General features: G+C 34.2%; 1 protein-coding gene across 1 annotated transcript; it reads right to left on the bottom strand.

The window, feature by feature from the left end:
- Positions 1-2837: 2837 nt before the first annotated feature.
- On the bottom strand, positions 2838-10065 carry LOC133190364 (uncharacterized). The gene is made up of 14 exons (XM_061325948.1): positions 9450-10065; positions 8832-8961; positions 7619-7906; positions 7259-7474; positions 7047-7127; positions 6273-6953; positions 6068-6172; positions 5832-5945; positions 5570-5697; positions 5292-5402; positions 4613-4694; positions 4352-4392; positions 3854-3937; positions 2838-3403 (listed from the first exon to the last, which is right to left on the bottom strand). The coding sequence occupies exons 1-14, from the start codon at positions 10023-10025 to the stop codon at positions 3323-3325; spliced, it is 2718 nt and encodes a 905-aa protein (XP_061181932.1). The 5' UTR covers positions 10026-10065; the 3' UTR covers positions 2838-3322.
- Between the last annotated feature and the right edge of the window lie 318 nt (positions 10066-10383).

Below are 10383 nucleotides of genomic sequence, written 5' to 3'. Positions count from 1 at the left end.
CGAAAATTAATATTAAGGGTTTTATGGCTTGAGTTTGAACCCCCAAGAATACCACATTTTTTTAAATCATGAACAATTTCTGACGAAAGAATTTTCCACAGAAAAGTTTTGTTTGTCATTATTTCATACCTTTCAATTATAAGATTTTTCATCTAAATGCTAAATTCGCGAATTGAATATGACTTTAATACATTTGAAGCTATTATAGGCATTTTGCACTCCTTGTTCGTCCATCTCCTTTATCGCTATTGTTAATAAATCTATATAGACCATGTCCATCAACTATTAGTGGTATAAAAACTGCCAGTTATACATGTAATATTAACACTGGTCATTTTTAACATTAGTAAGAACCATTTACAAAAATCTGCCACCTTTAGCTAATAATAAGTCTTGAATCAAAAAAAGGTAGTCAGAAACCTCTGCTACTTAAAAAGAGATTTAGTCTCTTGAAAGGAGATGCAGTTTTGCCTATTAAAACAATCGCTCATCGCTAGGGGTCTTGTAGAAGAACAAGCATAACCCCTTGAAAGAAAAATCATAGAAACCCCCCCCCCCCACTACTCACCACCCCCCTCCCCACCCACCCACCCACCCCAAAAAATTCTGAAAAAACCAAACCATTAAAGCGGAAGTTCGTGTCCATCTTCCAAGAAATGGTTTCTCTCTCTGTAAATTGCCTTCCTTGCTTCATTGCACTCCTTCCTCAATAAATTGATTTCACACAGTCATTATTTCCTTGATATAATTAAAACACGCTTTATCAAAGTTTATTATATATACTCGATAGACATTTTATTGAATCATATTTATTGACAATATATCACTTAAGTAGACGTTTAATATAACGAGAGCAATTTTATACTAGATTCTAGATAACGCGTTTTTCAAATGCATGTTATTTAACTATATAACAACCACACACAGGTACATGTAACACTTCCGCTTAGCGTTAGAATTTTACCTTTTTTTTCATTTACGTGAAACACTTTCTTGTTTAATCTTTAAATTGAACTGTGTGAACATGTTAAGTTACATTTTTACAGTTTTAAAGTTTACTTCCTGATTCATTGTTCACATTCTGTCTTACTTTAAGTTTAATTACCTTTAATATGATTTGCATTGCCTTCTTATTCGCAGTCAAGACAACAACATAAGTTTACTACTTTATATAAAAATACATTTCTATCTTTCAGTTTAATACTTGATAATGAGATAAACGTGGGTCAGAGAAAAATAAAATTCACAAAAAATCCTCCTAAAAAGAATCCGCACACCAAGGGTTTTTATTTAAAAAAATACTTAGTAATAATTGATTGTATCATATACGTGTGCACTAATTGATTGTATTACATACAAGAATCTGTAAATTTTTAAAATCTTATAGTTATTTAACTCATGGAGAGTGATTTCGGTGTCAAAGGACAGTCTGTTATAGGTTTATTTATCTATTTATCTAATAGCTGTTTATTTATCACACAAGAGCTATCAGAAATTTTGAAGGAGGTCAATATATTGATACTCTACTTTTTTGCATGCTTTAATAAATAAATGCACATATTTTTGGGTATGCTCCAATTGATGAGGGTATTGACAGCTTAAAAAGAAAAAAAAAACGGTTTCTAATATCATATCACCCACGAAACTGTTCAATGACTTTTAAATTTTCCTGGTGTTTAGGAGTCAAACCCATTTGTAATCATTTTATTGAAAATTCGGCATTTATCAGTGGTGTCGAAATAAAATTTGTTAAATCTCCCTCCCTCTTCTCCTCTCTCATTACATATCCCTCCATTTTCATCTTTCTCATTATATCTCCCTCCCTCTTCTCCTCTCTCATTATATCTCCCTCCTTCTTCCTCTCTCTCATATTTCCCTTCCTCTTCTTCTCTCATATCTCCATTCCTCTTTTTGTCTCTCAGTAAACATGTATTTCTCTCTCTTCTTCGTCTTTCTCATTATATCTTCCTCCGTCTTCTCTTCTCTCATTATATCTCCCTCCCTCCTTTTCTCTCATTATATCTTCCTCCCTCCTCTTCTCTCATTATATCTTCCTCCGTCTTCTCCTCTCTCATTATATCTCCCTCCCTCCTTTTCTCTCATTATATCTTCCTCCCTCCTCTTCTCTCATTATATCATCCTCCGTCTTCTCCTCTCTCATTATATCTCCCTCCCTCTCCTCTCTCTCAGTAAATAAGTATCACCCTCTTCTCTCTCATTATATCTCCCTCCCTCTCCTCCTCTCTTTAAATATCTCTCTCTCTCTCCCTCTTTCCCCCCTCTTCTTCCCTTTCATTATATCTCCCATTCTTTTCTTCACCCTCATCATATTACCCTCCCTCTACCATTAAGTGAGATTCTTGTGAACTTGACAATGTGCTTTAGAAATTGCTACACCTTTAGTAAAAAAAATCGTTAGTCAACAGTAATCTTCCTAGTTTTAACTTCATCAACATCATCAGCACAAAGGCAGGAAGTTGCAAGTTCGTTGGATAAAATTTTTATAAAACCAGACGTAAATATAAATTACATATAGGCTGAGTAAGAACTTTATGATTACACGTTTATCACCATCTTACATACTAGTGTCTTTAAACAAGACTTCCTGCTAGACAAGGCACTTTCTTCTTTTGTTATTTGTTTATTTACTTCTTAGCTTTAAGTGTCCGCTCTACATGTACAGATTAACGTGAAGGACTCCGACTTGTGAATATTTGCCAAAAAATCATATGGAAAACCCTAGATATAGACCTTTTTTCTTCTTTTTTAAAAAAAGTCTTCCTTAATTTCATTAATTTTGTGACGACTTTGAGAAGGAAAACTAAAGACAGATGAGATTGTTTTCATAACAATTTTTATTATTAGATTAAAATAACAGTAACACATGTGTTGTAAGCCACATGCGAAAATATCACTTAAAGCAGTATTTGCATTGACTCTTTCAAACATAAAAGTATACACATTATTACAGATTACAACTCTGGAACATATCCGAAAAATTAAAAAAAAAAAAAATGACTGAAATCACATGTAAATGGGGTAATGCAATTAATCATTAAAACGTACGTTGTCATGAAATACTGCAAATGTTAATGCGTTGTAGAAAAGAAAAAAAAATGCGATATGTACAAAAACAGACAGAGTGACTGAAATTTACAAATACATGTACATGTAAAAATAATTGGACAAATACTAAAAAGCTGACTGATTTCTGCATGTATTGCATAATTACATAAAAAGAGACGTAAAACTTTTTTTTTTATAATTGCAGAATGTTGTTTGTTAAAATATTGCACTTTGAGATTTGTAGAACGATTTTGTGCTATTTTCTTTTTGTAGGAAGTTCCAACAGTTGTAGATTTTTGTCCTTCTTCATTTTATCAATTCTCACAGATTTCCTCCTCTGAAATGAACAGAAAAAGTGTATTATTCCATTTTTCATTGACTCTACTGGAAAATATCCTAGTACATATGCATAGTAAGTTATAGTTCCTTCCGGTATTAGGTTAACACCTTGAAATGTATGATGCCGAAAGTTCTAAATTCGTTCAAAATAGATTTGTCCTCGGAAGAGGAAATGAAGACCTACTGGGATCGATTTTTTTAAATTGTTTCCGGTAACTGATCTGTATTTGTATAAAATCTACTCTCAAAAGACAATAAAGGCTTTCCCTTATCTCTGATCGAGATTTCTCTCTAAAAAAGTGGGGAGGGGGGGTTGTCATTACTGTTCCGCAATGCATTTGAGGTTGCCTAGAGATAGGCCCTTTCTTATTGGGGGAAGACAGTACGATTAATGGCTAGTAACATAGTGAATGAGTTGTTGATTGGAAAAATGACGTCAATTTCTTACCACGTCGTTTCTATTGTCTTTATTTTTCCCTCCAAAGAGTGTTTTCTTAGGCTTTCTCGCACGAACTGGTTCATCTGGCTGTTCCTTCAATGGATATTAATTTCAGTTAAAAATCTGAAATACTTTTATACTATATTTTTTTTATCAAAGATTATAACGTGCACTTGAGACTTGGTTTTTGTTTTCAACGTTGTGATTTACCCAAAAGTTATGGAAACAGATATTTCTGGGTAAGTATAATTCATATACTGCAGACAGAGCAAATTTTAGTCACGTGCGTATTTTTTTTTACTTAACAGGATCTGGGATTTCTAAGGAAAGTGATTTTTTTGTTTTAGAATTTCCACACTTGAATTTCCTTGATATCATTTAGATAAAAATGTGGACTGACTCAGAAAAATACTTGTACAATCTATAATTATATGTATATTCAGTTCCAATAAAATCAATATACATGTAATTTATTTTGCTACACTATTGATAAAATTAATAAAATACCTCTCCTGTAGCATTTTCATCCGGAATATGACCTTCATGACCTTCAAATTAAAAGTTTGGTCAATTAACTAATTTTGTTTCAAATGTTATAAGCATGATTTTTACTTGTCTTAAAATCATGCTGCCACAACAGAAATCTTGATCGGCATTTCCAAAAATTAAATCATAATTTGGTTTCAAAATACTGGACTTAAAATCAGATTCCACTAGATTTTAACAGCTTTGGTGAACTGTAATTATCTTGGTAAGATTGCTACTTACTGGAAGAGCTAGAAGTACTGATATTGGAGTCCCTGTTCTCCTCTGAGGGTTTGGACTTTAGTTGTTGTTGATTTCTCTTATGCTAAAACAAGGAAGAACACATCTTCTTATAGCATACTTATCATCTACACATAAATAAAAAAAATAGCTTAGGGAGATGAAAATATTAATCGCTCTAGATACTTTCTTGTACTTATAAAAGATAAACTATATATTTGAATGGACAGATGGTATATCCGTAGATATTATTTAATAATGAAAGTTTTATTTCTGTACACTTCCTTCAATGCTTTTAAACTTCCCGAGAGATATAAAAATTACTTTGTCGTTCTTTTGAAGTTATAAATACAGATAAAACAATGGTTCAAGATTTAAATAAACTAGCTGATTCTGAACTTTTTTTTCATCAAACTACCATGAACTTCGTATACTGGTGTGTTTTACCGATCCCCAACAAGTAAATTGATTTTGAAACTCATTATTTAACCCTAATTTAACAATTTATTTTAACTCTTTACTCATCTGTTTGTTCCATCGTGCAATATGTTAATTTTTTTGTTATAGATCTCTTTATTTGTTCCACAGAGCTAAAGTGATCTAGACCCTCTGTGTCCGTCTCAGTGAGGGTTACAAATTATATTTCGATTCTCAATGTCTGATCCACTGAAGTGCAACTTACATATTGATCTAAACTTTCTTTAATTGCTTCTGGTGGACATGACATTTTTCTTCCTCCTCCCATTTTATTTTTCAGCTTACTGAAAAATCCCTTAGACTGATGACGCTGGTTCTTCAAGATCAAAAGAAATCTCAACTTTAATATTTAAGTTGATAATTAATTCATCTCTCAGACAATAAAGCACAAAAACTAGCAACATTTTGCTAAAATAAATTTGTAAAAATAAAAAATAGCAATTAGGGAGTCTTGTGCATATATATCACGATAAAGCAAATTACCATTGTCATATCGTCATCAGAACTACACTTCCGGGAAGCACTCGCGCTTCTGTCCCTTCCTTGTCGATGGAGCACTTGGTGACCTTTCTCAAACACTGTTTCCGGCATGTTCGGTGATAAAGGAGACCCTTGATATAGCAAAACACATACAAAAAATTAAAAATATTTCATCTCAGCATTTTGGGAGATTTCATAGCTAAAATAGATATATTAAAAAAAATTAGGTCAAGGACGAAGAGAATAATCACGTGAACAGAAATACCTATGCGTCCCGCAAAACGAGGCCGAGAAGTATCACTCTCGGACATGCTTCTGTTTTGATGTGAAAGGGGTAAAGCTGGATCCCCGGGCTTTTTGCTTTGATGCGCTGGAATTTCTAAAATAAAAAAATGGCATTTTATTACATTTCCTTATATAATGCTTACAATGTAGCACCATTTAATTTTCTCCACAATTCAAAAGAAAAAATTAAAGTTTTGATCAAAAAGGAAAACTCACCAGGTGGAATAGACCAATGATCTGTAACCTCGCGTTTTATATCAGATGTTGAATGAAATTGATGGGATTCTGCTAAAGGTAATGAAGTTGGATGGCGTTTGGGACCTGAAATGATAGAAAAATTAGATTATTAACATGATACTAAAAACATATCATGTACCTTTAAAATTCAAAGTCTTACTGAGCAGAAATCTGAAAAACTCACCTGTTTTGGCTTCACTGGGACTCATATAATCACCATCTGCAGAGAGCTGCTTTTTTATAGCAGATTCTGAGTGAGAAGGCTTGATATGAGGAGGTAACTCACTCATCGGCATGTACTCTGATCCCCTATCTGAGGATTCATCGGATGTAACGGCGTACCCAGAACTGGAATCAGACGAACTCGGCTTGGGGAGAACTGCAGGAGGTTTCGACAGTGTTTTACTGTTGGTTCTTTGCACTGATTTCATGTCCATGTAAGAAGACGAAGTTGAAGTCATGTCGACATAGTCTGCTATTGTAGCATCACTTCCGGAAGACGAGCAAGATTGAATGGAATTTCGTGATATGCTCGATGAATCTAAGGTGGTGCTTGAATCTATGGTGGTTACTGAATCTATGGTAGTTCTTGAATCCATGGAAGACCTCGAGTCAATGGAGATCCTAGAGTCCATAGAAATTCTTTCTGTGGCAGGTGGAGGTCGACAAGGCAACGGCGAACTTTTAATCTTTGGGGGAGGAGGGGGTGGGGATTCTTCTGATGTTTGGGTACTGTCTGTTTTCGATGGCGATATCGGGTTAGAATTTATGTAATATTGTTGTGGATGTTGGTGGGGTGTTGGAGGAGGCATTTGATATGTTTCGTCCTCCAATAAACTATCGACTGCTCTGTGTGAGGGAGCATCTAATTAAAAATTCAACAAAAATATTGGAATGTTTTCAACAAAAATCACATTTACAAAAATTTGATAACTGATTGAATATATTGATCACTCACACGAGCTTGTGTCAGATACTTGACTATAGGCGGAAGTATGCATGTCACTTATACCGCTATCCTTATTTGCTGGAGGGTTTCCTACAAAACAAAGAAATAAAAATTGATCACACTCTATCCTTCCAATATATGACTGTCATTTTGTAAGTGATTAATTTCAGCATTTAAAAAAGCTTTGAAATGACAGCAAGTTATTTTTAGCAGGCACTAACGCTTGTCTCTTTGGGTTACGGTAAGCATGTCCAGTTTTTCAGCTAATTGTAGGAAGCCGCGATTTCGAGCCAACTGACCAGGTGCCTCGTCCTGAGCATTGGTAACGTGACAAAATTTGTCCATTCCAGGAACCCGTAGAAGTTCATCACAAAACAAACTAAGTCCAAATTCAGCACCAAAATGCAGCAACGTGGGCCAATTACTTCCTTCCAAATCTGCAATTAACATAATACCTAAAATGTCAATATTCAATTCGAAGGAAAGCATCAAAGAAGGTTAAGGGAGAAAAAAACCCAACAATTTTTTTTTATTAATAATTAACTTCGTTCAATTTTTGACATAAAAATGAATATTCTTACGTTTTTCATTGAGGTTTTCTCCTAAAGACAAACTCTGAAGTGTGTCAAACATTTTGAAGTTTGAACACTTTTCCGCCAGAAACGTGTCGAGACAAGAATGTGACACTTCCGGCAGTCTTAGAGCTTTGCATAGAACTGTTAGCGGTTCTAACTCTTCATTGAGCAACTGCTGAATTTGAGAAAGTTTATCACGTGGTGCTGGTTCAGATGATGGTTCGATTCGAATTGTCTCTACATTTCTCCTCTTTGTTGTGACTATTTTTAGCCCATGTGTTCTATCGAAATCATCTACATTTGGAAGAAAAAAAGAAAATCATCATTAATACTTGAAAATTTTCAGATGATCTTTTTAAAAGCAGTTTAGATCACGAAATTTGGGCAGTGAAGTTTATTATTTTTTTCAAATTTCTCAAAGAAACCCTGTATATTTTGTGGATTATATCAAGTTTCAACTTGCATCATACAGAATTTAATAGTAAGTTAAACCTATTTTAATTCTTGGCGGTATAGTTCATTGTTGAATGTGTGATTCTAAAATAAACAACACTTTATTCAATGTCGAATATCATCTTTCAGTCAGTAGAGCGCAAAGTTTTCCACAGAGAAGAGTAAGCGTAAAATGTTGACATCATTGAATTATCGAAGTCAAAAGTAGAAAAAGGCGAATAAATATAAAGGGTTTCAGTCTCCTTTATCAAAATTGCACACAATGTTCTTTTAAACTTGTTCATTTCTTACGTACATAATACCATTGTTTTGACATCTATCGGTGTGACCTCGTGAATTTTTAGTAACTTCCACGGGGGCTGACTCAATGCGGAAGTATTTGAGGGGAAGAAAAGACGATAAGAAAAAATAAAGGTTTGTATTGTTCATCATGAATAAACCCCTTCAACCCGATTCGGTCATTTTCAGCTGGGCATGAAAGGTTATAATGTGACATCCATTATTAGATTTCAGTACCAGCTTAAACTTAGTGCAAGAGAAACCCAATACAGAAAGTATTTGCCAGTGTCAAATACAGGTTAATTCTAGTTTAAAGATAACTTTTCACATTCCTCCAATACATTTTCATCTTTTTTCTTCTCTTCCTCGTTTGTTGAAATGCTGCTCTTGTTTTAATTAGATAATTATGCTGTTTACCTGGGCATGTTTGTTTTCTGTTGCACAAATACCTTAGATGTTGATCAAGTAAAATGTCAATTGGCTGTACCTGTTAAGGAAGCTTCATACAAAGCTTTGCCAAGGTATTTGCATTGAACACAGGTATCTGGTCTATTTTCGTCTTGTATCAAAATATTTTCCTCGTCTTTTCTTTCCATAAGGAGATAGATTTTGCTGTCCTTCAGGTAAAAAAAGAAAACGAATTAACTTTAATCGATTCACAAGCAACGGATAATAATATAATTAAATACACTTACTAATTAGTATAAAAATTTCACTCATTTATATTGTGCAAGAGGTTATTACAAGTGTTGACTCTGTCATATAAAAGTAACTCTTTGTAAAAGGTGTCTGTCATTGTGCATTTAGAAAAAGCACATAAGCTTGTCTTGTCATCAATATCATGCATATATGTATCAGCCTAAAGAAGCTGGGCAAACGTTGTACACCACAATTTGCTTCTAACACTTCAATTGCAATCCTTCCAACTTTCGACGAACATGTTGGCTTAACGATTGAAGTAAATGTTGGGTCCACCACAACCCAACAACGAAATTAGATCATTAAAATAAAGCTTAAGTCATCTTATTTTCAGTGTAGATCGGTTTCTTCGCATTAACTAAGACATAACCTACTAACTCTATGTAATTACACGTATATGATTTACCTTTTCGCTATAGATGAACTTCTGCAGCTCGTTCGATGTAGGTGATTCAATATATTCAGGAAGAGGTCTGGGGGCTGGAGGGAAATCATATGGATCGTATTCACTGTCAAAACTATTGTCACTCTCCCTTGTCTTTGACAAATGACCAGGGATTGGATGGGGCTGTACAAGTTCCTCAAGAGCAACATTTCTTTCATAGAGATCTATAATTTCCACCAAAAGACATCTCACCGAACTCTCGTTTGCCTCGGTTTCAAATAAAGGAAATCCTAAGATGTTTTCAGCTCCTTTTGATGTTGCTAATTCTTCAAATTCTTGGTATTCTACTCCAAGCAACACAACCAATGATTGTTTGATGGGAAACGAGCAATAGTGTTCATAAGTTGGCAGTTCCAGAAAAGCTGGGCTCACCAAGATTATGTTAGCTTTGTAGTTTTCTCGACTTTCTGACACACTAGAGGCCTCTATGTCTTGAACACGAATGTCGTATGCTTTTTCTCCCAATTTCGTCTTTAGAAAGTTTGCCCATGGACCGCAGTCTTCCGACACAAAATACAGAGCCACCGCTTCAATCATGGTGCATATCTAGTAAGAATAATACATAAATCCAAAAAATTGAATCACATTTTACATACACATCTATCTCCTCGTGACACAACAATGATTCATCTATAACGTAGAGAAAAAATATATATACACATATACATTCAAAATACTGAAATAATTCCTGCTCTGCAGGAAATTCAAGCGAGCAAGATCCAGCAAATTGTAAAGGGGTCTATTGATAATTAAATCAACTAGGGGGAAGTTTTTCAAAGTACCTCTTGATAACATTAAAGCTTTGAGCTAGTTTGACACGCAAAGCTTCTATCTGGTCCACACACACCTATCTAAATAATACATAATTAAAGATGTACACGTGTAAAGTAGTATG

The sequence above is a fragment of the Saccostrea echinata genome, unplaced genomic scaffold (assembly GCF_033153115.1).
Source record: "Saccostrea echinata isolate AGI-Se365-2 ecotype Australia unplaced genomic scaffold, CSIRO_AGI_Sech_v1 ptg000022l, whole genome shotgun sequence".
NCBI classification, from domain to species: Eukaryota; Metazoa; Mollusca; class Bivalvia; order Ostreida; family Ostreidae; genus Saccostrea; species Saccostrea echinata.
The sequence above is the reverse complement of the archived record's forward strand: the minus strand, read 5'-3'. Positions and strand labels throughout refer to the sequence as shown.

Bases quoted from the DNA above. Each gene is read 5' to 3' on its own strand.
- LOC133190364 (XM_061325948.1), bottom strand. From the start codon at position 10,025: ATGATTGAAGCGGTGGCTCTGTATTTTGTGTCGGAAGACTGCGGTCCA. The intron at 7,475-7,618 runs GTAAGAATATTC...TGTTAATTGCAG, and splicing joins AGAAAACCTCAATGAAAAAC to ATTTGGAAGGAAGTAATTGG. The intron at 5,403-5,569 runs GTAATTTGCTTT...TTGATCTTGAAG, and splicing joins CTGATGACGATATGACAATG to AACCAGCGTCATCAGTCTAA.